This window comes from Nematostella vectensis, chromosome 10 (assembly GCF_932526225.1).
Source record: "Nematostella vectensis chromosome 10, jaNemVect1.1, whole genome shotgun sequence".
Lineage (NCBI taxonomy): Eukaryota > Metazoa > Cnidaria > Anthozoa > Actiniaria > Edwardsiidae > Nematostella > Nematostella vectensis.
Window position 1 is genome coordinate 13,014,451 of NC_064043.1, and position 26,588 is coordinate 13,041,038.

General features: G+C 40.1%; 2 protein-coding genes and 2 long non-coding RNA genes across 5 annotated transcripts; 2 read left to right on the forward strand and 2 right to left on the reverse strand.

The window, feature by feature from the left end:
• Positions 1-4,315: 4,315 nt before the first annotated feature.
• Positions 4,316-12,580, reverse strand: LOC116605895 (Golgi-associated plant pathogenesis-related protein 1-like). 2 transcript variants are annotated; one of them, XM_048733180.1, is made up of 4 exons: positions 7,270-7,498; positions 6,453-6,561; positions 5,147-5,372; positions 4,316-4,603 (listed from the first exon to the last, which is right to left on the reverse strand). In XM_048733180.1, exons 2-4 carry the CDS (start codon positions 6,523-6,525, stop codon positions 4,399-4,401), a joined length of 504 nt encoding a protein of 167 aa, XP_048589137.1. In that variant the 5' UTR covers positions 6,526-6,561; positions 7,270-7,498; the 3' UTR covers positions 4,316-4,398. The 2 variants fall into 2 exon arrangements, 1 of the variants encoding a protein (XP_048589137.1); XR_007313895.1 differs by lacking the exons at positions 6,453-6,561; positions 7,270-7,498 and adding an exon at positions 9,585-12,580.
• On the forward strand, positions 12,426-13,527 carry LOC125572960. The gene is made up of 2 exons (XR_007313898.1): positions 12,426-12,561; positions 13,304-13,527. It is a non-coding gene; the product is annotated as an uncharacterized LOC125572960 (long non-coding RNA).
• Positions 13,528-14,753: 1,226 nt separating this feature from the next.
• On the forward strand, positions 14,754-22,968 carry LOC125572959. The gene is made up of 3 exons (XR_007313897.1): positions 14,754-14,817; positions 20,935-21,012; positions 22,833-22,968. It is a non-coding gene; the product is annotated as an uncharacterized LOC125572959 (long non-coding RNA).
• On the reverse strand, positions 15,633-17,538 carry LOC5500000 (collagen triple helix repeat-containing protein 1). Its single transcript, XM_001621470.3, has 5 exons — positions 17,442-17,538; positions 17,246-17,346; positions 16,746-17,003; positions 16,436-16,604; positions 15,633-15,928 (listed from the first exon to the last, which is right to left on the reverse strand). Exons 2-5 carry the CDS (start codon positions 17,321-17,323, stop codon positions 15,735-15,737), a joined length of 699 nt encoding a protein of 232 aa, XP_001621520.3. The 5' UTR covers positions 17,324-17,346; positions 17,442-17,538; the 3' UTR covers positions 15,633-15,734.
• Positions 22,969-26,588: the final 3,620 nt, after the last annotated feature.

A 26,588-nucleotide genomic window follows, 5' to 3' on the forward strand; every position in this document is an offset into this window, starting at 1 on the left:
GTCAGGGGGGTGTGCACCGGCCGCCTGATATTCAAAACACAGCTGCTCGTATTATCAGCTTAACAAGAAAGACTGAGCATGTAACACCTATCCTGCAAGATCTCCACTGGTTACCAGTAAAGTACCGGATAATTTTTAAAGTTTTACTGACTCTTTTTAAATCTCTCAATGAAATGGCTCCACCATATATTAAAGATCTATGCAAGTATAAAACTCATTCCCGATCACTACGGTCTGCTTCTCAACAATACCTTCAGGTCAAACGGGGCAATTTGAAGACCTATGGTGACCGCGCTTTTTCGATTGCGGCTCCTAAACTATGGAATGAGTTGCCATTTCACTTAAGGACAATACAAAATCTCAATACTTTCAAGCAATGCCTTAAGACTCACCTTTTTAAAGAAGCATTTAATTTATAATAAGTTTAAAATTCATTTTTTTTAATATCACTGATAATTATACATTACATACACACATATATATATATATATTTTTAATGATAATATCGATTTTTATAAATGTAACATTTCCTATTAGACACAATGTATTTTCAGGGTGATTTTTAATTTTTAATTGTGTAATGTTTATTTAATTGATATATAATTGTAAAGTGCCTAGGGCAATTATTGATGAGGCGCTATATAAATGCCGTTATTATTATTATTATCATTATTATTATTATTATTATTATTATTATTATTATTATTATTATTATTATTATTATTATTATTATTATTATTATTATTATTATTATTATTATTATGCCTGAAACTCGCTGTACCTTGAAGTATCAAATCGGGGTGTGGTTAGTAATTTTAGAGGATAATTGGCCTGGGGGGAGAGGTGTGTAGTCCATAGAAAGCTCGCTGTACCTAAAAGTATGAGATTTAGGGGTTGTAGTACTCTGAGACGACAAAGTAACCTGGGGGGAGGGGTAGTTAGTACTATTAAGGGACTAAGTAACCTGGGGGAAGGTGTAGTTAGTACTATTAAGGGACTAAGTAACCTGGGGGGAGGGATGGTTAGTACTATTAAGGGACTAAGTAACCTGGGGGGAGGGATGGTTAGTACTATTAAGGGACTAAGTAACCTGGGGGGAGGGATGGTTAGTACTATTAAGGGACTAAGTAACCTGGGGGGAGGGATGGTTAGTACTATTAAGGGATTAAGTAACCTGGGGGGAGGGATGGTTAGTACTATTAAGGGACTAAGTAACCTGGGGGGAGGGATGGTTAGTACTATTAAGGGACTAAGTAACCTGGGGGGAGGGATGGTTAGTACTATTAAGGGACTAAGTAACCTGGGGGGAGGGGTGGTTAGTACTATTAAGGGACTAAGTAACCTGGGGGGAGGGGTAGTTAGTACTATTAAGGGATTAAGTAACCGAGAACTAGGGGGAGGGGTAGTTAGTACTATTAAGGGACTAAGTAACCTTGGGGGAGGGGTAGTTAGTACTATTAAGGGATTAAGTAACCGAGAACTGGGGGGAGGGGTGGTTAGTACTATTAAGGGACTAAGTAACCGGGGAAAGGGTAGATATTCAATGGGAAATCAAAGATATCTGATGTGAGAAAGCCAAATAGCCTAAGGGGAGAAGTTGTATAAGTCATTATCTTATTTGAGTTGAGAGGTGAACACCTCTGCTTACCACAGCTGTAAGGCGTTCTCTCACGTCGCTGGTAGCCCCTCTCTTGCTTTATACAAGCATTCACCCTCCCTTTCGCCCCATGTTTTCTGTGGGTCGCGTCGAAGCTCGCCTGCCTTGCTAAGGGTCTCGTCCCAGACCCTCGCGTGCTTCACAAGGTATTCGTCCCAGATGAGGGCCTGGGCGCCATGACGGGCGCGAATCGCATTATGTTGAGCCAAGCACTCCTCAGTGTTAATTCGCACTGAATAAACCAGTTAAAATAATTGCATTATCAACCATGCTCATTAATATATTACCAGAAAATTAAACGTTATTACAGGGCTGCTCCTGAGAAACGTACCTGGAAATTGACTCTAAAAAATGGCAAAGGTTTAAAAATCAAAGCTTCAATCAAAAGATTGAAAATAGCGTGTGCAATTAAGAAAAATGTGTCCTTAAGATGAGGAATACAAGCGCTTTCTTTGTAGTTTAACCGTCAATTGTATTCGTGAGAGTTAATTTGTTAAATTCATCACACTCGTAATAAATTTTTGCCTGAAATGGAGAAATAATTGATTCTAATATATTTGTTTTTAAATTTTATTTGCTTCCTCCCACACCTTTAGGGAAAATCAAAGACTTGGTTTAAAAAAAGGGAATTGGTTTACCTGGCAAAAAAAATGGCTCGGAATGGAATGAAATTAGCGTTAGGAGAATTCGAATCTCAAAAAAAAGACCAAAAATAATTTTTTTTATTAAAGGATCTATTATTTAGGATCACAAGTGAGGTAAAAAGGCGTCTTTGATTAGTTAAAACCCCCCTTTAAAACCCGTTCGCTTATGCCTATCACACTTGAAATATTTCCTCGCTGTCAAAATCATCCATCTAGTTACAGACGTTGGCATTTTGAGACACATACACACAGACGAACACTTACCTTGAGCGCTCGAAAGGTTGATAACAACCAGGAGACAAGGAAACAAACTCACAAGAAGAGAAACCATCTTTTACCCCAGGATCTTTATCTTACTTTCTTGGGCCGGCGAACTCGTCCTTCTAATTTCTACCGGCCCCACTACCAAGTATTTGTCAATGACCACTTACAGATGTCAACGTGTGACTGATATCTGGAAAAGTGTGATAAATAATAGTTTTGTTTACGAAGATTTGTCTTGTAATTTTTTAGGTTGTCCAAGGGCATTCCGAAAGAAAAACAATCTACGAAAATATTTAGGAAATGATTTTAAATAGTGGCGCGTTGCTAAGTAGGTCATTCTCTTGATGAGCACTCAAAAAGAAACAGCTTGTTACCCATGAAGGTAATCTTATATCGTATGCAGTTGATTGGGAAATAGCTAAACTGATTGTCCAGGGCCAAATGGTATATCAATATTCCAGGGAATGGGAGAGTTTAAATCTTGATAGCGCCAAGTTTAAGTATTGTGTAAAGGTGGACAAAGACTGGGTTTACTAAGGGTGGTATCATTGCTCGTCCCAATCTTCGTACCATAGGAAAATTTTAAATCGACCTCCGCACCACTACCATTTCAACACACACAGACCCATCACGCTAAATTATAAGCCTTATCTACTCCACATCCCCCTCACCACCACTTTTACCTATACACCGTACCAATTTGTTCCCCACCAACACAGCAATTAGCCATCTCCCTACCACACAACATTATTATTATTATCATTATTTTTCTTTTTCACCTACCCACCACACTACCACAACCTATTCTATAGTCGCACTTTATCTTTTCACCACCCTCCACCACCTACTAGTCGAACCTATCCACCTTTTCACCGTAATTACATTACTACCATCTCCACTCTACATTACCTTACTAGCCATCCTTCACAATCACCCTCCAACATCACCATACCATATGATCACACGTCTTGGTACGAATACCCGATCCAAACCAAAAAGATCGTATAGCATACCAACCAAGATACTCTAACAATAACAACCGGCCCAAATGAAAACCCTAGCCATTTGTTATTAACATAAATTAATCATTACATAAAACAATTATTCGTGCAGTATGTTAATCATTGCGTGCAAGTGCGCGGGGTTTAGCCCATCACGTCCCATGTCAGCATTATACTGTTATATAAGTAAATGTGGAAGAGCTCAAGTCAGCATTATAGTGTTATATAAGTACATGTGGAAGAGCTCAAGTCAGCATTATAGTGTTATATAAGTACATGTGGAAGAGCTCAAGTCAGCATTATAGTGTTATATAAGTACATGTGGAAGAGGTCAAGTCAGCATTATAGTGTTATATAAGTACATGTGGAAGAGCTCAAGTCAGCATAGCCTCCCTCGCAGGCGTTTTTAGGCAGGCATCGCTATTTCCGGGGAGCGAGCGACGCCTGCCTAAAAACGCCTGCGAGGGGGGCTAAAGTCAGCATTTTAATGTTACTTAAAGTAACATGGTCGTAGAATGGCAAAAGTAACTACAGCCCTATCTATTGCAGTTCTATTTTTGTTTCACTGTGTATGAAACGTGAAGGCTCTATATAAGGAGGGAAGGAGGGCGAGCAAATATAACGATTTTGTCTTCTGAAACGTGAAGGTTCTATATAAGGGGGGAAGGAGGGCGAGCAAATATAACGGTTTTGTCTTCTGCGAAATGTATTAAAACATTGTACCCTTGTGTTTGAAAATAACCACTTACTAATATTTTGATAGCTTTATTACTTTTGAGATCTTTTTGAATGGACAAATACATCGATAAAAACATTTTGACGCAACAGTTCTCTAGCACTCAACGTTCCTGCCAAACTGTCCGCCCCAGTTCCCCGAGGGTGAGTAGCGCGCCACCAGCCAGTTCCCTGACACAGCCACCCCGAGCCGACGGGTCGCCTTCCACGTGACTTGTGTGAAATGCATGAGGTGATAGGGGGGTAGTCTTGGGGGGTTGGCGCAATATCCTTCATCCTTGTAATCTATGAACTCGTCCATCCTGCCGGTGATTAAAGCATAACATAAACAAAAATAGACAATGTTCAATCCATGCTTACTTATACCTTATGAAATACAGAAATTGATTAAGAAAGAAATAATCTCTAAGACCAGTTACAAATGATGTCACCCTTAGCAGGTGTCTTAGGTACTCTTGACCTCAAGTCGTCGGTTCTTACATCATGGCGTTAGCTTGCCACATGTAAAGTAGGCGCGTGTCCAGGGGGGGGGTCAAAGGGGTCCGGACCCCACCCTGCTCATGTGACGAGATGATTTCGCCTCCGGTTGATTTCGGAAGATGGCTAATTTTATGAGTGCATTTAGATATAAATGTTTCTAGATTTGGATCTAGTGTCCTATCACCAGAGCCACACCCCACAGTGCGCTTTTCTATAAAAACGCCCCTGTTGAGGCCCTCACTTCGGCTCTTAAATCATTGTATAAGCTTACCAGATGCTAAGCGCCACGTCGGCTATTACATCATTGTACAAGCTTACAACATGCTGAGCGCCACTTCGGCTATGACATCATTGCATAAGCTTACCACATGCTAAGCGCCTCTTCGCACGTCGGCTCTGATATTATGGCGATGTTCTCACCCTCACGGCTCCTCATGTCATGGAACACCCCAGGGGGGAGGCGACCGGAGCTGAGTTTCTTGGCCCAGGCCTTGGCATGAGCCTCAAGGGTACCGTCCCACACTAGAGGGGGAGCGCCGTGCCTCTCGCGGTATTTATTATGCTCCGCTAGGCAACTCACTCCAAATGCAGCTAAACAGAGAATATCATTAAAGACAAGCTGGCTAAAATACTAAACTAAACAGGCTACCCGTTCACTCATTTAGATTTTCCTTGCATATTTACTGGCTTCGTGCCATACAGTTGCGTACCCAGGATTGGCTGAGGGGGAGGGGGGTTGCGCAGTCATTGGCATCATATGAAAAAAAACATAGTGTTTGAAGATTCCTTTATAAGAAATGACATACTTTTTGGCCGCCAAGGAGGTGCGCGCACCCTGCCCACCCCCCTGTGTACGCGCCTGTCATAGAAATCGATGTGTGAATTGTGGGCGGGTATAGTTGGTTCGCTGTAGAGAGTATCATCAGAGGACAGCTGAACAAAGAGTTCAGCCGTATTGTGGTGGCGTATCATCGGTGTTGGCAATGGTGGATATAACTTTTGTTTTGGTATTAGCAGGCTAGTGCCACTGTTTAAAGCTGTCACCATTTTACTTCCGGTCGATTACGTAACAATCTCCGATGATTTTTAGCCGAAAACGTGAAAAATATTTCAAAATGGTAAAAGCAGTGTGTCTATTGGGAATTTATTTAAGGATGTGACTAATTATTTAGAGCGCATAGCCAATTTAATAGCGCGGATTCTAATATTTTTTTTTTGTCAGGAGAAGTAAATTTTTTTGGTTGAGGTTTTTGTCGGCCCTCCAGAAGTGTCAGTTTCATGGTAAGAGCTTTGCAATAGCTCTCCGGCTCGGACACAATGAATTTCAGTCAAATTCTAATATTGACTTATGCGCCTTTATTATATGTGGGAGACTTTCATTCAAAGGAAGTGACCGCAAACTATCAATAAACGCAGTTTCAAAAAAAATATTGCATTGACAGCTTAAAGTTTAACTGTTTGTAGACAATTGAAAGCCTACAGTAAACACTGACTCCAGACATGCGCAGTACCATGACGCTGCCCCTTTAAGCTATTGTGGTTGCTGCTGTTTTAGTTGCTCTGTTGTGAATTATATGGTTGCTGTTGTTGAGATAACATGTTATGTAAAGAAGGTGGGCACTGCTTACAAATCGCCCGTCATACTGGCCGCTAGTACAACAATAAACTTACAGATCGCCCGGGCCTGTCGCACACAGAATATGGCCAGAAAGGCAACAATTAATGCACGGGCTCCGGTCACCATGGTATTAATCTACAAGTACGTCAAAGCAGGAGAAGTCTAATATGATAAAGAGAAGCAATCAGACTATCATCAATCAACAGTCAGTCAACGCAGCAGACCTCGAAATATTAGGGGGGGGGGGGGGGCACAGTTCAGAAATATTTTAATATTTCTTAAAAGAAAAATATTTGTGGGCACGGCCACGCCCCTACTGGTTATTTCCTTATAATTTTTCAAAATACTGGTGTTGGGGGGGGGGGGAGGGGAGGGGGAGTGCCCCACCACCTGCTACGGCCCTGATCAATAACTACATTAAAAGATCAAGCGAAAATACAATCTCCTTGAAAAACTTTTCGATCGCTGTTCAAATCCAAAATGTGAAGCCGGGCCACTACTGCTACTGAGGGGGGGGGGGGGGGGGGGAGACGTGCGCTCTCTCAGACCCCTGCTACGGCCCTATCGATGTTTAAGTGCAATTTGACATAATTCAGACAAAATTCAAAACAATTGCTTTTGTATTTAAAAAAAATGTCGAAATGTTCATACAAAATATACGTTTTAAAAAGTTGACATATTTTAGACCGTTTCCCCGCCTTCACCGAGGGATAGTAATTTGAGCGAGATAGAATTGACATATTTTTGACAAAATACGCAGCCTATAAAAGCACGTCCGCGATCTATTTTTCCGTTTCCTCAGTTGTCTGATAAATTGTGTTTTTAAACATCTAACAGAAATATTTTGATTTTCTAAGATTCTTTACTCACCTTTCGTTTCTTTTGAATGAACTTGCTGCATGTAGATAAGTCAGAATTGTGCTTTTATAGCTTTTTTCTAATCTGGCATATCTATATTTCGAGTGTTTCTATCTCTCCTTAAACAAATGCCCCTGGATTGTTTAGCTTTTTAATCCAAACAATCCAGGGGCTCCTCAAAGTTACAGTATTTAGATTAGAGAATTCCCTCCAAGAGTTTCTTTTTTTGCCCTGCAAACCCTGTTTGAATGCTTAAAAAAATGAGGAAGTGTTGTCTTCTGGCACACCCATATCAGAGAAAACACTTAGGGTAGCTAAGATAGCGAATTAAGAAGCCGACCGTTATCCTAATTTTGCTAATAGCAGCTATCAGAGTTGGACGTTCTACCATTAAAGATCTGATTATCTTTGGTAAACTGCGGTCTGCGATAAGTTTCCTAAGTCGTTCATCTGAAAGTTTGGATCTTACCCCACAATATGAGAATCAACAGTAAAGTATGTTTCAAAAAGTATATTTGTAAGGAGATTAAAACGAAGCAAATGTTTGTGTACACGGCATTCGCTAGACTCAATATTGTGAAATTGAAAAATTTAATAATTCCACCTCCTCACATCAGGCCCCGAAATGCCATCTGCTCACTCAAGCCAAGCCCTGTGCAAAGCAATAGCATATGGTTGACAATAAATGTACGGTTATACGAGCAGCAAAATCGTACAACTTTTGTGACAGCATTGCTGCCAAAAAGTTCGTAAGTGAAGTTGCGCGTTTTACCACCGGCGAACCGACTTTTGTCGCAGCATTTTTTTTGTTGCAAGTTGAAAAAGTTTGCTGCCGAAAGTAGATGGTTCTACTTTTTGCAAAAAAAAAATCGTAGATGTAGCCCGTATTTCTACAACAACCCAACTTGTCTCGCAGCAAAGTGACGTCAGGTATACTCAAGCAGTTGCAATAAGGCTTGTGATTGGTTGAACGAAAGTCACACATCAGTGTCACGGAGAAAAAAGATGGCTGATCAACAGCCAGGATCGGTCTATCTTTTGCTGCGACAAAAGTTTGTGCGCCGGTAGTAAAATGCGCAACATCGCCTTCAATGCTGCCACAAAAGTTGTACGGCTTTGCTGCTCGTACCGTCTTACCTTAAGAAAAAAGGCATTTTTGGCGACTGAGCTACTAAAACACTTTCCGAAAAATATAGCATTCATATGATTTACATTTAAAGAACTTGAGAGGAAGTTGATCATATTTCGAGCTCTCATTTTTACCGTAATTCTCGTAAAGATCAACAAACTAAAGCCACTACTTCCATGTTCGTGATATGAGAAGGAATTTTAGAATGGTATTTATGGCAAACAGGTTAAACCAGTAGGAAAACAACAAAATGCAAACAGGTTAAACCAGTAGGAAAACAACAAAATGCAAATACACTCTTTTTTTAGAAGAACCTTTTTTCATAAGAACGTCCAGGCTGAGAATACTGAGATTTCACCAAATTTTAAGAACAGAAAAATCTTTTTTAGTCCTGATGCGTTCTTTGTGCTCATAGTAACAACCTTATTATTGCTATTGATTATTAGTGTAACTCTCTTCCTAATAATTTATTGGGTATTATATTCTTATATACAATAAAATTTATGAACATCGTTAAGAAAACATTCAGCCTTGAAATGTCCTCATCTGACAATTATACGTTCTTATAAAAACAGAGTGTACTGGCGCGCGGGGAAGGGTGAGCATTCTGCTGTGACTAAAATTAGAAAATATGGGAATTGACACGCCACAAAGTCCAATAGCAAAGACCTCTCTCCTCTTTGTTTTCTCTTGTCCGTATACATGAAGAGGTATTTTCCTGGGTAAGGGCCTGATTCTGATGTTATTAAATTTCGAATTGACACGCCATCAAGTCTAATAGCAAATGCCTCTCTCTTGTTACGCCATAAAGTCTAATAGCAAAGGCCTCTCTCTTGTTTTTTGTCCCTTGTCGGTATACATAAAAGAGGTATTTCCCACCAAAGGATGAAATTACGCGCGCTGACACAACTATTCTAAAGTAAGCGTCTCTCGGTGGAGTAAGCAATGACAATGCTCGGTGCGATTTGACAGATATCTAATGCTCAATGACTGTACACAAGCACAATGTTTCTCAGCCCATTCGCTCTTATACCAGCCGAAGAATCCCCCTCCCTTATTTCAGTATGTTTTTGCTTGTAAGTTTAAACAGTTTTTAAGAGGAAGAGTTTGCAATTTCTATTTGTGAAATTTTTGGTTTTGATTTCTATGTTACGCATGTTTGCTGGAGCTTTGTGAAAATAATGTCTCCTTAAGTTACCTTAAACAATACTTGCACGTAATCTCGATTTCTTATTGGTTGTCAGCTTTGATAAATCAGAAGGTTTCGTCATTCGCAAAATTCTCTCATGTGGACCGTTTGCACTTTAACGAAGGTTTTGATGAAAGGATGAATTTCTCCCAATCAGAAATCATGTTTGCACTTTATGAATTTTAAGCAAAGAACCCGCCCCTACTATTATTTTACGTTTGTGAAAAACAAGTTTTCCATAGTTTTCCGTGGTATTTTTGATGTGCGCCTCGTAAATACAACAGTGACTATGCATACATTTTCACGCGCTAATGTTTATTATTATATTATGATATATTGCAAAAAAATGCTAATTTTGAGGTTCAATGAGAACAGAAATCTCATGTAGAACTGAAGGGTAAAAGCTAACTTGATTTTGATTTTCAGTATGAATACAAAGTGTTTTTCCCGAAGGACATTAATTAAATGTGTAGCTCATCCGGTTCCTTATTAAGAGTATAGTTCTTCCGGTTTCTTATTGAGTGGTTCTTCCGGTTCCACATTGTGTAGTTCTTCCGGTTCCTTATTGATTGGTACTTCCGGTTCCGCATTAAGTGTGTAGTTCTTCCTGTTCCTCATTGAGTAGTACTACAAATGTGTAGTTCATCCGGTTTCTCATTAAGAGTAAAGTCGAACCTCTTGGTGGATGGATGCCGAGGATCGTTCAGTTGACGAAGTGTTGGTTCCATTGCTGATCAGCGAGTGATTGAACATGCTTGGAGGAGACGACATGGTTAAAGTCCTAACGCAGAAGGCTTAACAATAATCGAACGAAATGGTTGGATTTGACAAACGTTTCCATGCCAATGGCTTATGAAAAATAATTAAATATTCAATTTTATGTAAGTGGACTGAGACGTCCATCCTACTTAGCAAATCTGTTTCTATACAGCATCAGCGAAATAATTACGATTGTGACAAATGTTGCACCGTGCGCTAGAAATATCTTCTTCATCCTGCCCAATTGTATGCTCAACTGTCCAGATGAATGCTTAACATTTTCGTCGCAGACTGGGCGTTATTACTTCAAATGGATTAAAATAGACATGACGGAAAAACCAGGAAAAGCGCAATTCGAGATGGATGAAAAAGACTTGATTTCTTACTATGGGCATCGGTTCCTTGTATTCTGGAAACACAAATAACGTGAGGCCGAAATGCACATACCCAGATTTTGGCTTTTTAAAATATATTTACATTGATCATCCTTGCGCTATGCATGGGCTCATGGACGAAAATTTCAAAAACTCTTTACAAAAAGTCGCATCAGTCGCATCAATGTCGCGTTTGATACTGTGTTTGCTATTACTAGCTAAGCACTCAGTGAAATTTTATGCCTTATTAGATGTGAAATGGGCTTATTTGCAGCGTCATGTCATGAAAATAATAAAACGATTCAAATAAGAAGGAAGTGGAAGGAAATGTAGTTGATTTGAAGTAATGTTCGACTAAAGTTTTCTACCTCATTTACCATATATTATATGATTTAAAAGAACAATTGGCAGTTCGGGCTGCAACGAATAGGATCTGGTCTTTTTAATAAGACGAGAAAAAATAATTCAAACAGGTAAGGACAAACTGGAAGTCGCACACGAGAAGGTTCCAAAAGTCTGATTTCCAAAGTGATAAGTTCATTTTTTAGTGCGATGTTCACCTTTAGGCATTAGCACTTATAAGAGACCTTCGGTTTCTGAACTCCTCAACAGTTCCCAACCCTATTTCAGATTTGTTCACGGACAGTTTTTCCCGAAGGACAATAATTAAATGTGTAGTTCATCCGGTTCCACATCAAGAGTGTAGTTCTTCCGGTTCCTCATTAAGTAAGTGGTAATCCCGGTTCCGCATTCGGTTGACCAATAACCTTCTTTCTGCAGCAAAACTTGCGTAACACTTTTCTAAAGTCGCCGAGAAATACAAAGTAGATGATCGGGCTAGCGGCAGGATTAACAAAAAACAGAACAGTTACTGCATTAATCATATTCCCGCTCCACTCACTAAGAATTGGAACTCCCAATAAAAACTGCATTCTAAAGATTGTGAGCACTATGTAGAGGGGGGTCGCACAGAGTACAAACAGTAAAAGAGAAGTTATGACCATGCGCGTCGCAGAGCGAAACCTTCGAGCTCGCTTTTGTTGCTGAGCCTCTGGGATGTGTATCGCCACTTGAGAGCGAACAAGTTTACGTATAATTGCAAAATTGAGACAGAGAATTACGATCACCAATAATACGAAGATTACATTTGCAGCAACAGCATAGATCGCTGACTGCATTGTAAAGACGCACAAGCATTGAAATGTCCCTCCGATGTTATTAGCCGCGCAGAAAGCAAAAGTACTAGAGTTAAGCAGTCCAGGTAAAACCCAGGACACAAGTAGCAGGATAATGAGAACGCTGCGTTTTTCCGTCACATGTACAACGGATGACACTGCTCGGAACCTCTCCACGGAGATAACCAAAAGTGTCACAAGGGAAACCCATGTGGATGTGTTCATCGTGAATGTGTACAACTTACAAGTCACATCTGCCAGATAACTAACCCCAATCCATGGCGAGTTTCCCGTCATTTGGGACAGAAGAGACGAAGGCTCCAGTAGAAGTGATAAAAAGTCGCTGAATGCCATGTTAGCGACCAAAAGATTCATGTTCCTTCGCGGCACTTTTTTCATCATCACGAGTGAGATGACGGAAAGATTAAGACTCAGACCGATAATAACTACAAGCAGAAGTGACACGAGCCAAACCTCTTGGTGGATGGATGCAGAGGATCGTTCAGTTGACGAACGGTTGGTTCCATTGCTGATCAACGAGTGATTGAACGTGCTTGGAGGAGAAGACATGGTTAAAGTCCTTACGTATTAGCTCACAATAATCGAACGAAATAGTTGGATTTAACAAACGTTTCCATTTAAATGGCTTATGAAAAATAATTAGATATTCAATTTTATGTAAGTAGACTGAGACGTCCATCCTACTTAGCAAATCTGTTTAAATACAGCATCCGCAAAATAATTACGATTGTGACAAAGGTTGCATCGTGCGCTAGAAATATCTTTATCCTGTCCAATTGTATGCTAAACTGTCCAGATGAATGCTTAACATGTTCGTCGTCGACTGGGCGTTATTACTCTAAATGGATAAGAATTGACATGACGGAAAAACCAGGAAAAGCGCAATTCGAGATGGATAAAGAAGACACGATTTCTTACTATGGGCATCGGTTCCTTGTATTCTGGAATGATTTTTAAAATAACAAATAACGCCGTGTGACCGGATTGCTCATACCCAAATTGTTTGAAACTTCTTCCGATTTCCTGGGCAACAATAAAGACACAGACTACATAGTTTCTAAATCCAGTTTAGTCAAACTATTCTTTAAGGGAAACCCCACTTACGACTGCTTTAACTAAATATAAATTGTGCTATAATCTTGTAGTAACATTGTATTGCATATTCTAGAAAGCATCGCCCCATGTCTTGATTATATTTATTGAATCGTTAACAAGCATACTGAAAATTCCATCATGGACATTGTGTTGTTATAGTAGACACTAACTTGTCGCGTTTTATTTCGGAATTTCGAGCTAGTTCCATTGGTACTTGAACTTGAACCATACTGGGGTATGGGGATCAGTGAACATTTTAGTTTAGATTTTCTTAAATGATATTTTTGTGCATCCCTTGTTTCAGGTGCGTACCCGGGATATGCTGACGGGGGTGTCATAGGTATCACATGCATAAAGTATTTGACGATGCCTGAAAAGAAATGTCCAACCTTCTGGCCAAGTTCCTGTTTAACACTGTTGTTATGCTACTAGAGTAAAAAGCAACCTCAGAGACCTTATTTAGAAACCGAGAGTAGTGTTTTTTTTTGTAAAAAAGTAAAATATTGAAAACAAAAATGGTATACAATGGTGTTGCCTTTCCATTGCCATAGTCAGACCTTTCACTTCTTTTCAGCACAAAATTCAAAAACGTAAAAACGATGCGTTCATTCATTGACCTTTCAGCACAAGATTCACTACAAATGGGTGCATTAGCGCGAGAGATGAGTTCCCTGGACACCACCTTTCTGCGTCCATACGTCGGACCCTCTCGTCATGCTAATGTAAAATAATCCCCTTCTCCCTCCCTTATTTCAGTATGTTTTTGCTTGTAAGCTTAAACATTTTAAAGGGGATGAGTATGCAATTACTAATGTGAAATTCTGAATTCAAGGTTACGCATGTTTTCTGGAGCTTTGTGAAACTATGTCTCCCAAAAGTACCGTGTACAATACTTGCACGCAATCTCGATTTCTTATTGGATGTCAACTATGATAAATCAGAAGGTTTCGTCATTCCCACAATGTCTCGCTTGTGGCCCGTTTTTGCACTTGAACAAAGGCTTTGATGAAAGGACGAATTTCTCCCGATTAGAAATCATGTTTGCACTTTATAAATTTCAAGCAAAGAACCCGCCCCCTACCATTATTTTGTGTTCGTGAAAAACAAATTTTCCATAGTTTTCCATGGTATGTATGCTGCGCGCCTCGCAAATTCCATAAAATGACGAATATCGTGGCAAACAAAAGTGCTTCCCACGGAAAATACTTTTTGAAATTCGTTAAATATAAAACAGAAACTATGCATAAAGTTTCACACAGGCTAGTGACCTTGAATCGCAAATTGCATTTTTGAAGAAAAGATGTTTGAATCTTCGTTTGATTTCCTAAGCAACAACAAAATTTCTAAGGCACAAAATTTCCTCAGACTTTTATAAACAAGTTTAGTCAAACTGTTGGCAGCACCATATATATCCAATTGCTCCCAAAAAAAGAAATGGACGGTATAGTTTTCTTACTTCAATTGCATTTTCTTTCACTCCATGGCAACAAAAAAGACCTTAAAAAATGCCACCCACTTTAAAAAACTACCTATACAGAAATTTTAAACGTAAAAAAGCTTTTTTGGGGCTGGGGTTATACCATCTTCGAGAGACGGGCCTGAATTATTATAGAAATTAAATGATCAGCGAAGTCGTGCTTACTTATTGTTTTCGCGTTAGATTGGTGCATGATGAATTGTTTATCCAATTTGCTATTAATCTGCTTGATACCATTGAATTGCATCTAGCATTATCTCACATATAATTACCGCTTGATGAGAAACCAAATCATTTGCTGTTAGACCGGACAGAGGCTTGTACAAGCGCCGATAATTCTGGTAAGTCTTTTATTCCGTAAGAAGCATGACACACATTGGAACCATTTTACACGATTGAAGTTTACACTAGTTTTGCAAAGACATAAAGAACGTTTAACCTTTTAAGGTACGATTTTAAGTGATTTGATTGGTTAAAACCTAAACCTCAAGGCTTCTTCGTTTCCTTCTGATCGGTATGAAAATTTGCAAAAGGTAGTGATGCAGCCGCGTACCCACCTAGTCTTAGTCTTTGACCGCCTAAAAGTGGGGCATTCTTTTGAAGGATCGTCAATTACTTTTGCCATGATTCCTATGATACCTTCTTCGTTATATTTCTTTTACGTATGTCTCCAATACAACCGATATTACGAAATTGAATGTGTCCGTGTGGACGTGATTTAGGATCTAAAGGCGATCCAGGAATAGGATAAGGAACATGAGACCTTGTGTTGTGCTACGTAACTACAAGTAACTACTCCACGCAAAAAAAACTCTTGGGAGCAAATAAAGTGTGTGTAATAGTTTATGGGCAGGGTTGATGTGACTTATCGTCTGCTGCACTTTGGGTATTAGCCCATACGGCTTAAGTAGATGTAGTTGTGCCGTTCATTTTCTTCGTTTTTACCTGGTCCTGTGAGTTAGTTTTTCTGCAATGTGTATAATGCGCTTTCATGACTGTAAGTCGCTGTAAGCTAAGTTGCAATGATTAAAATTGCACAATTTAAACTCCGTGTCTCCTCGACTTGGTCTAGCCACTGCCTGTTTGTTTTCTCTGTGAAACTGCTTACAACAACAATAAGAAAATAAAACAAAACTAACAAACAACAATAACAGAGTTGCTTTATCGTGTTTATTGCTGGTTAAACCTCACACCCCAACACCTATTATATTACTTTATCGTTTGTGATACTGTCTGGCTAAGCTCGCCCAAGTCATTCTCAGGTTTGCTGAGGGGGGACTTCCTCCACAATAATGCGCGAGACCGCATTCCACCCGGTGTAGGCGTCAGCATTACCATAACCAGCGCAATTACCGACGTTGAAGCCGACGCGAATGGGGCCATTGTGAATGTTGGTGCAGTAGCCCTCTATTACCCTCACGCGATGGAGGTCTTTGAGGTTAGCTCCTGTGCCTAAGAAACAACAGACTTGTGAGCATGAGTCTAGATCCGTGGAGCGATTAATAAAGAAATAAAAAAATAAAATATTCTTTGGGTGCCATCGAGTTTTGAAAACCGAAGTGTTTTTGTTTGGGAGAATTCCCCAAACAAACACCGAGGTGACCAATCAAACAAACACCGAAGTGAGCAATCCCACCAATCAGAGCGCCTGATCTCAAATATTTTATTAAGTGATTTTCTGTCCCGCAATTCACATGTATAATGACTTGGAGAATTGGTTTATTTAGAATATATTCTTATGTATGTGGCTTCGATAGCATAAAATCGTGTAAGGGGAATTCGTGCATCATCAGCCAACAACCCTGTGAACGAAAGATTACCTTTTAACACTAAAAACGTGTCTCAGGTAAATTTGCTGTCCCGCAATTCAAATGACATGAATAATGACTTGGAGAATTGGTTAATTTAGAAGATATTCTAAAGCCTGTATCTTCGGTAGCATTGAAAGCGATGTTTTACCTTTGCTCATATAGACTACTCCGTCGATAGGGAGGGGTCCGCGACACTCAGCGCCATTGAAGGTAAAGAACCAGCGCTTGCAACAACTATTACAGTTATGGATTCGAAATGTTCCAATAAACTGTACACGAAGGGCCGTATTCTGACGTCTCTTGCGAAAAACACAATCCTGAAATAAAAATGCAAAGAGTACAGCTCCTTCCCAGCGCAAAAACATAATTTTAATAACACACTTTTAAAAGAAAACAAAACTCGATAAAACAAGCGGGTAATAACAAATAAGTAAAAAGGCTTGTTCACTATAGTTTACCTTGATCAATCCATGGTCCCGCCCATCTGATTCCTTCCATGCACATTGTTTCCAGTTGACGTGTGTCGTCCCAGGAGGGCCCTGAACACCCTTGGGCCCCCTACTTCCTTTGGGTCCTGGAGGGCCCTTGGGTCCAGGCGCTCCCGGTTTGCCATTCCGTCCATCGTTTCCAGACTTCCCCGGTGTTCCAGGTTTTCCAGGGACTCCTGGAATCCCCGGAATTCCATTCTTGCCATCATGACCTTGCGCACAGCAATTCTATGTAAAATATCCAAGCACGGATTTGATTAGAAATATCACAAATTGGAAACATTTTGAGTACATACTACGGACAACTATTGGAAATTTGTTAAATTGACTATTTTACCCGCTTTCCAAACGAGAATTTTCTATTCTTGACGGACTCATGACAACCATTTCGGTTGCAAGTAAAGTCCATGGTACTGTCTTGAATTGTATTGGTGTTCGGGTAGTAAAGCAAACGGGATTAGTTCTCTTACCTGGCAAGGAGAGGGAGCATGCGCCAAGATAAGACTGAGCTGCACCGCCCCGACAAAAACCAGCAAAAACTTCAACATGGCTTTCTTGTTTGGATTTCCCCCTGACAAACAAAATTGTTGTAATATCATATATCATATATGTTAAAATGTAAAAAAATGTTAAAAAAAAAACAAACAAATAGAACACTGGACATACAATTGTGTTGTGGCTTCGACCCACTAAGTTTAACGAAGTCGTAGATTTTTCTTGTTTTCTGCCCGCCTCTGATCCGTTTCTTCGTTTATATCATAGCTATGGCGAGCATAGCCAATCAGAAAGCGATCCGTAATCCTAAAAGCAAATCTACAAGGCGCATGCGTAATAGAATGCAACACTTAGTGGACGTTTCTTGGGTGTAATTTGAAATTATCATATTTCAAATATTGGAAAAGAAGTTTTATTTGTACGAGAATACCTCTTGGAATACACGTAGAATTATTTGAAAATAATTTTCCCTATTCATTGCAATACTTTTGCCCACATTTGTTCCATCATTTCCACCTTGTTTCTCGTAAACAGGATGTTGTTCAAAATCCAAGGTCCTCGCGACTCGAACTTTTTACATGAAACTTGTCACAATGAACTGAGTTGGAGAAGTTTCTAGACGAATGCCCCCGGGCCTCCTCTTCCTTGGTGTCTGTACGGTATTCTCATCGCGAAAAAAAAACACATTTTTTAAAAGACGCCCCGATTTCTTTTTTCGTGCATAAAAGCACATCACGGGAGGATTTCAGGATTTTTCGCTATTTGACTTATTCCATTTTAAAGCGTAAAATAATTGTTGTGTTGTGTCTGCTGTAATAAGAAATAAAATTTTGCCTTAGGGATTTATTTCAAGATCTTGTCCGTATAAAGGCGATCATATGGAACCAGTCTTTGGGGTATTAAACAGCCGTGTCGATAATGTCTTTGTTGTAATTGAAATTTTGATTGATATTTTAAGGACAATGGGATTTTGCCCAGTTCTTGCATGAATGAGAAAAACATTTATGGGTGGTGAACATTAAACATTTACCAAACAATAAATCAAAAATTTTTATCAAAGGGTTTTAGCAAGAGGAGTGAGAGACATTGGTCCCAACTATCACAAATTGGCATTACAATGAATTAACTAACTATACCAATTTTGTTTCAACTTTATTTCATGATTTAGCATTATTTTCAATTTGTCGTTACCTCTGGCTTTGATCTAAATTGTAAAATTGAGCCACTACTCTTAGATTTAACAAAAAAGTAGTCTGTTGTGTTTGCTAGTCTCGTGGATAGAGAAAAACAGTGACTGTGACCATCTTTATAAAGAAAATATCTAAAAAGAAACAAGATTCCTCGGTACCAGACCCCCAAAACGACAACGTTTTCTTCATAAAATGCTGAGAGTCGACGATATCAGCAATCAGCATTCGTTATTTGAACTTGTTATTTATTTACATAATTATGATAAATTATATATTTGTTACCTTTACTCCATTATTCCTCTCTTTTGATTTTGTTTTTTATAAGTGAACCGCGTAAATAACCTGCGCTATAACACAGTCAAATCATAATAGCATAGTTATTAATGGGAGACTATTAACTATATGGCAGGTGTTAGGGGAAATTTTGCAAGAAAAATTTCTCATCAAAAGTATTAGGAGAATGTGAATCTCATTCACATATATTTTTTTATTGAAGTTTTGATAAAATTAGAAAGTTTTAGCTGACCTGCCGCGTTACTTGAAATGTTGGGTACCTTTGACCGACTACAATGTAGAAAGGATTCTTACACAACTGAACATCCCGGCTTAAAAGGAAACCCGTGCCACTGTGAACTATTGCAGCTCTTCAATCCAATCATAAAGCCACACGATTGTTTGTCTATTTGTTCATGGGATAATGAAAATGTCTGAAAATGTGTCTCTCTGACTATTATCATTATTGTGTAGTTCCAGAAAAATTCAATGCCCCCCCCCCATGGAGGGAATTGTAAATTCCGGACGGGTGGGGGGTCAAACGGCCAGAAATTTCCAGAGGGGAGGGGGTGGGGTAAAATGCACTTTTACTGTATTTAATTTTTTACAGGGGGTTGGAAATTCCAGAGGGATGGGGGGTCATACCTCCCACCCCCTCCATGGATATTTTCTGGAACTTCAGATTTGTTTTACAGGACAAGCCCCTTCAGGCTGATTCTTACACTTAATAATTAGAATTAACAATTGAGAGCAGAATTACAATTAAAAAATTAAAATGAACTGAAAAATCACCAAAATCAAACAAATTCAAACTAATGATAAAACTATGAGTTTATATTCTTTTGAGTGTTTATGAGTGTCCCTAGCCTAAGTTCTGTTTTCAGCTTACAAATGGCTGTTAGCATAAAGATAATTATTGTTAATTATTGATAATCATTAGGGGTGGGGGGGCTCGATGCAGAAACAAGAACAATATGTGGGCGACAGCCACGCCCCTACTGGGCCCGTTGCTGTTTGTCATCTACATAAACAGCTTGCCCGATGTTTTGGAGTCCTGCTGTGCCTCTCTTTATGCGGATGATACTGTGATCTACTGTTATGGTTCTTCCTCTAAGCAGTTGAGCGATAACCTCAATCAAGATCTTTTGGCCGTTGCTAAATGGATGGACGATCACAAGCTAACACTAAATTTGGAAAAGACGAAATGTATGCTCTTAGGCAGCAACAGGAAACTAGAGAGTAAAATCAAACTTTCTGTGTCGATTTCAAATTACAATGTATCTAATGTGAGTAATTTCAAATATCTTGGAGTATTCATATCTTCCGACTTGACATGGTCAGAGCATGTTGAATATTTATCTGGCAAAATCAACCAAAGACTCGGTCTTCTAAGGCGCATTAAGCATTTATTGCCTTTTAGAGCTAGACTTCTTTATTATAATAGTCTAGTTCTGCCGCTTTTCGAATATGCTGATTTAGTTTGGGGCGATAAGCATAATGTCACTATCATGTCAAATTTACAAATCCTCCAGAACAAGGCTGCAAAAATAATACTTGATAGACCACTGTACTCGTCGGCAACAGACGCTTTAGCCAAACTTAAGTGGTTACCTCTAGAAAAGAGGCGTTTTCTTAGAAGATGTGTATATGTCTTTAAATGTTTAAATGGTCTCGTAGAGCATGAAATGGATCTGTTAAAACTCGAAGATCAACATAATTATAATACCAGAAACAAATGTAATATTAGGCTCCCTAGTGTGAAAAGAAACTGGGGCAAACAAAGAACTGAGTACCATGCAGTCAAGGATTTTAACTCACTTAGCCAGGACATTAAGAGATGCACAAATATTTGTACTTTTAAACGTAGTATTTCTCAATTTTTAACCTAGGTATTTTTATCATAGTATTTTTTTAATGTAACGATATATCAAAAATATATTTTTTTTCTTAATTTTTTTTTTTCCCATATATTTTTTATAGATTACTGTTATTATTTATAAGTCGAGGTCCTTTTTGAAAATCATTTTAAATGAAAAAGCTCTCCTCAATAAAGATTATTATTATTATTATTATGTCATTTAATATTCATATAATTTTTGGAAATATTAGCGGGGCACCCCCTGCTACGGCCCTGCAAGGTAAGGGTAATCTTTTCGCTTCTTATTATTAACATATTATCATGAGATTTGATTTTCTTCTAGTGTCGCCGCTCGTCACCACGGCAGCGAAACTGATGCCGCTGGCTCTTTTGGTCGTAGTCCATTATACGCATGCGCTCGGTAGGTATAAAAAAATACTAGGTCTGTCTTTTAAAAGGTTGTGTCGAAATGGCATCCTATTAGCGTAGGTGACCAATAGGGGGGGAACCGCGTTCAAACATTACAGGCAAATATATTTTACTAATTAAAAGTTTGTAAACCCGTAGAGGTGAGCCAGACCCAAGCCAGGATTAGGGTGGCCTGAGGGTGGGTAGGTGGGTGGGGTCGGGGGATGGGTAGGTGGATGGGGTAGGGGGATGGGTAGGTGGGTGGGGTCGGGGGATGGGTAGGTGCAGGCTGTGGTAGGGGGATGGGTAGGTGGGTGGAGTAGGGGGATGGGTAGGTGGGTGGGGAAGGGAAGGCTAGTTGTGTAGTCTTGCTGCCTTTGCCTCGTCTTTTATATGTTTGGGACTGCGTTTGTTATCTTTAACACCGTGAATAATTGTTCAGAAAATTGATAGAAATCTTATCAGGATCATATAAGTGTTTTAAAAGATAATATTTCGCTGACTTTTTTTAAAAATGCCGCGGCACTTTTGAGGTATTTTATAGACATGTTTTGCCTGGTATGTTCTATAAGTTAATAAAAAAGTTATATGAATATTTCTAAAAAAGGAGATTTTTTATGAGAATTGGCGGGAATTAGAGACATAGATCGACTTGAACAGTTTCATTCCGAGTGCTTTTTCGAGTAGATACTTGGTTTTGTCGTGTTTTTGTCTGGGAAGATAGCTTTAGTCCTACAGCCTTTTTCTGGCTCCTCTGATAGCGGTCAGATAACTTCTCTTAAGGCATGTGACACAACTTGTTTAGAATTGATAGATCGAGATGTACTTGTATTAAGCTATTAAGGTAGACTTTGATTAGGATACGGTAAAAATCCGCGAGCAGGAACCTAGAATTTAAAAACCTTTTAAAACCCTGTGTAAAAATAAAAGATTATAGAAACTATGTTCACCAAAATTCAGTACCATGAAATACTGATAATACAACTTATTACATTATGTAAGTTTATGGTGCCAAGGACTATCAATAAAGGAGACTCAAAGGGGATAAGGGATAATTGAATATTGAACACTACTTTGCTGAATCCATCACATTTATTTTCCACGCAATATTTATGGTTAGAATACTGTAATAGTCCAAAGTAAAATATATACACAATGCAAAATGTGAAATCATGTTCTTGAGCTTTTGATGAATAGATTCAAATTTGGATCCGGTCTTTCTTAGATTACAGATAATTCTAGGGGCGTGGTTATTTATTATGGGGGGAGGGGGACTCTGAGCTCGACCCTGAATTGATCGGAGGGCGGTTTATCTTACTCGATGATTCAATAAAATAGCGGCAAATTGGTTTGTTTTGCTGTGGAACCAATTATCTTACACTGTTATCTTAACTTCTTGGCCAGCTATGGCAATATGTAGAGATAGAGCTATCTTATATAGCTAACTTATCATGCCTTTGACGTTAGCAAAACGACGGTGAATGCAAAATATACTCACTTCCGTCCCCCCCCCCCCCCCCCCCTCTCTCTCTCTCTTTGTCAACGATATACGGCAATAGCTCGTATCTAAAGGGTTTAAACTTGGCTACACGCCACTGCAAATAAGTAACAAACACAAATAGCAAATGAACAATTTTTATTGTCCCGGCTAAGCGTTGTATGTACATGGTGTTTTGTAAAATCGAGTCGTTCTCTTACAAATATGTTGAAGGCCATCACGCTTTGTTGATCCATTTTTTAAGGCAATTAACAAAACTTTAAAACTTATTACAAACCCATATTTTTCAATGTTGTCTAACAATGGTAGGCTGCAATTTCGTTGTCATGTTACAGGTTTTGACTATGCAAAGGATTACCTGCGGTTCTCAATCTACATGTTGAAGTGGACACTAGACAACGACCTAGTTAGAAAACACACTCTGCTGAAACTGCTATAAAAAGCCTATTCGCAGGTGTCTTCAACACTTGACATCGTACTCGAACTCCTGCGGAAAGTTCCCAGGGGGGTGGTAGCGAACGACGAGGGTGTTATTGACCACGGCCACATCCACTCGAAACGTCAACTGCCACATGAGCTACGTGAACTGACTTGTCCCGGGGGGGCTGTAGTCAGGGGGGGTCTCGCAAGCACCGGCCGCCTGATATGCCTGAAACTCGCTGTACCTTGAAGTATGAAATCGGGGTGTGGTTTGTAATTTTAGAGGATAATTGACCTAGGGGGAGAGGTGGGTAGTCAATGGAAAGCTCGCTGTACCTGGAAGTATGAGATTTAGGGGTTGTAGTACTCTGAGACGACAAAGTAACCTGGGGGACGGATGGTTAGTACTATTAAGGGACCAAGTAACCTGGGGGGAGGGGTAGTTAGTACTATTAAGGGACTAAGTAACCTGGGGGGAGGGGTAGTTAGTACTATTAAGGGACTAAGTAACCTGGGGGAGGGGTGGTTAGTACTATTAAGGGACTAAGTAACCTGGGGGGAGGGGTGGTTAGTACTATTAAGGGACTAAGTAACCTGGGGGGAGGGGTGGTTAGTACTATTAAGGGACTAATTAACCTGGGGGAGGGGTAGTTAGTACTATTAAGGGACTACGTAACCTGGGGGGAGGGGTAGTTAGTACTATTAAGGGACTAAGTAACCTGGGGGGAGGGGTGGTTAGTACTATTAAGGGACTACGTAACCTGGGGGGAGGGGTAGTTAGTACTATTAAGGGACTAAGTAACCTGGGGGGAGGGATGGTTAGTACTTTTAAGGGACTAAGTAACCTGGGGGGAGGGGTAGTTAGTACTATTAAGGGACTAAGTAACCTGGGGGAGGGGTGGTTAGTACTATTAAGGGACTAAGTAACCTGGGGGGAGGGGTGGTTAGTACTATTAAGGGACTAAGTAACCTGGGGGGAGGGGTGGTTAGTACTATTAAGGGACTAATTAACCTGGGGGAGGGGTAGTTAGTACTATTAAGGGACTACGTAACCTGGGGGGAGGGGTAGTTAGTACTATTAAGGGACTAAGTAACCTGGGGGGAGGGGTGGTTAGTACTATTAAGGGACTACGTAACCTGGGGGGAGGGGTAGTTAGTACTATTAAGGGACTAAGTAACCTGGGGGGAGGGATGGTTAGTACTATTAAGGGACTAAGTAACCTGGGGGGAGGGGTAGTTAGTACTATTAAGGGACTAAGTAACCTGGGGGAGGGGTGGTTAGTACTATTAAGGGACTAAGTAACCTGGGGGGAGGGGTAGTTAGTACTATTAAGGGACTAAGTAACCTGGGGGGAGGGGTAGTTAGTACTATTAAGGGACTAAGTAACCTGGGGGGAGGGATGGTTAGTACTATTAAGGGACTAAGTAACCTGGGGGGAGGGGTGGTTAGTACTATTAAGGGACTAAGTAACCTGGGGGAGGGGTGGTTAGTACTATTAAGGGACTAAGTAACCTGGGGGAGGTGTGGTTAGTACTATTAAGGGACTAAGTAACCTGGGGGGAGGGATGGTTAGTACTATTAAGGGACTAATTAACCTGGGGGGAGGGGTAGTTAGTACTATTAAGGAACTAAGTAACCTGGAGGGAGGGGTGGTTAGTACTCTTAAGGGACTAAGTAACCTGGTGGGAGGGATGGTTAGTACTATTAAGGGACTAAGTAACCTGGGGGGAGGGATGGTTAGTACTATTAAGGGACTAAGTAACCTAGGGGGAGGGGTGGTTAGTACTCTTAGGGACTAAGTAACCTGGGGGGAGGGATGGTTAGTACTATTAAGGTACTAAGTAACCTGGGGGGAGGGGTGGTTAGTACTATTAAGGAACTAAGTAACCTGGGGGAGGGGTGGTTAGTACTATTAAGGGACTAAGTAACCTGGAGAGAGGGGTGGTTAGTACTCTTAAGGGACTAAGTAACCTGGGGGGAGGGATGGTTAGTACTATTAAGGGACTAAGTAACCTGGGGGGAGGGATGGTTAGTACTATTAAGGGACTAAGTAACCTGGGGGGAGGGGTAGTTAGTACTATTAAGGGACTAAGTAACCTGGGGGAGGGGTGGTTAGTACTATTAAGGGACTAAGTAACCTGGGGGGAGGGGTGGTTAGTACTATTAAGGGACTAAGTAACCTGGGGGGAGGGGTAGTTAGTACTATTAAGGGACTAAGTAACCTGGGGGGAGGGATGGTTAGTACTATTAAGGGACTAAGTAACCTGGGGGGAGGGGTAGTTAGTACTATTAAGGGACTAAGTAACCTGGGGGAGGGGTGGTTAGTACTATTAAGGGACTAAGTAACCTGTGGGGAGGGGTAGTTAGTACTATTAAGGGATTAAGTAACCTGGGGGGAGGGGTGGTTAGTATTATTAAGGGACTAATTAACCTGGGGGGAGGGGTGGTTAGTACTATTAAGGGACTAAGTAACCTGGGGGAGGGGTAGTTAGTACTATTAAGGGACTAATTAACCTGGGGGAGGGGTAGTTAGTACTATTAAGGGACTACGTAACCTGGGGGGAGGGGTAGTCAGTACTATTAAGGGACTAAGTAACCTGGGGGTAGGGGTGGTTAGTACTATTAAGGGACTAAGTAACCTGGGGGGAGGGGTGGTTAATACTATTAAGGGACTAAGTAACCGGGGGAAGGGTAGATACTCAATGGGAAATCAAAGATATCTGATGTGAGAAAGCCAAATAGCCTAAGGGGAGAAGTTGTGTAAGTCATTATCTTATTTGAGTTGAGAGGTGAACACCTCTGCTTACCACAGCTGTAAGGCGTTCTCTCACGTGGCTGGTAGCCCCTCTCTTGCTTTATACAAGCATTCACCCTCCCTTTCGCCCCATGTTTTCTGTGGGTCGCGTCGAAGCTCGCCTGCCTTGCTAAGGGTCTCGGCCCAGACCCTCGCGTGCTTCAAAAGGTATTCGTATTCGTCGCAGATGAGGGGGCCTGGGCGCCATGACGGGCACTAATCGTATTATGTTGAGCCAAGCACTCCTCAGTGTAAAATCGCACTGAATAAACCAGTTAATATAATTGCATTATCAACCATGCTCATTAATATATTACCAGAAAATTAAACGTTATTACTGGGCTGCTCTTGAGAAACGTACCTGGAAATTGACTCTAAAAAATGGCAAAGGTTTAAAAATCAAAGCTTCAATCAAAAGATTGAAAATAGCGTGTGCAATTAAGAAAAATGTGTCGTTAAGATGAGGAATACAAGCGCTTTCTTTGTAGTTTAACCGTCAATTGTATTCGTGAGAGTTAATTTGTTAAATTCATCACACTCTTAATAAATTTTTGCCTAAAATGGAGAAATAATTGCTTCTAATATATTTGTTTTTAAATTTTATTTGCTTCCTTCCTATCCTTTAGGGAAAATCAAAGACTTGGTTTAAAAAAAGGGAATTGGTTTACCTGGCAAAAAAAAAATGGCTCGGAATGGAATGAAATTAGCGTTAGGAGAATTCGAATCTCAAAAAAAAGACCAAAAATATTTTTTTTTATTAAAGGATCTATTATGTAGGATCACAAGTGAGGTAAAAAGGCGTCTTTGATTAGTTAAAACCCCCCTTTAAAACTCGTTCGCTTATGCCTATCACACTTGAAATATTTCCTCGCTGTC

Excerpts from the sequence above, each read along its gene's own strand:
- LOC5500000 (XM_001621470.3), bottom strand. The coding sequence starts at position 17,323 with ATGTTGAAGTTTTTGCTGGTTTTTGTCGGGGCGGTGCAGCTCAGTCTT. Across the intron at positions 17,004-17,245 it reads ATGCTCCCTCTCCTTGCCAG|AATTGCTGTGCGCAAGGTCA; the intron begins GTAAGAGAACTA and ends TATTTTACATAG. Across the intron at positions 16,605-16,745 it reads GGGACCATGGATTGATCAAG|GATTGTGTTTTTCGCAAGAG; the intron begins GTAAACTATAGT and ends TTTTTATTTCAG.
- LOC116605895 (XM_048733180.1), bottom strand. The coding sequence starts at position 6,525 with ATGGTGACCGGAGCCCGTGCATTAATTGTTGCCTTTCTGGCCATATTC. Across the intron at positions 5,373-6,452 it reads GCGACAGGCCCGGGCGATCT|CTGCATTTGGAGTGAGTTGC; the intron begins GTAAGTTTATTG and ends TTCTCTGTTTAG. Across the intron at positions 4,604-5,146 it reads GAAGAGGCGCTTAGCATGTG|GATGGACGAGTTCATAGATT; the intron begins GTAAGCTTATGC and ends AATCACCGGCAG.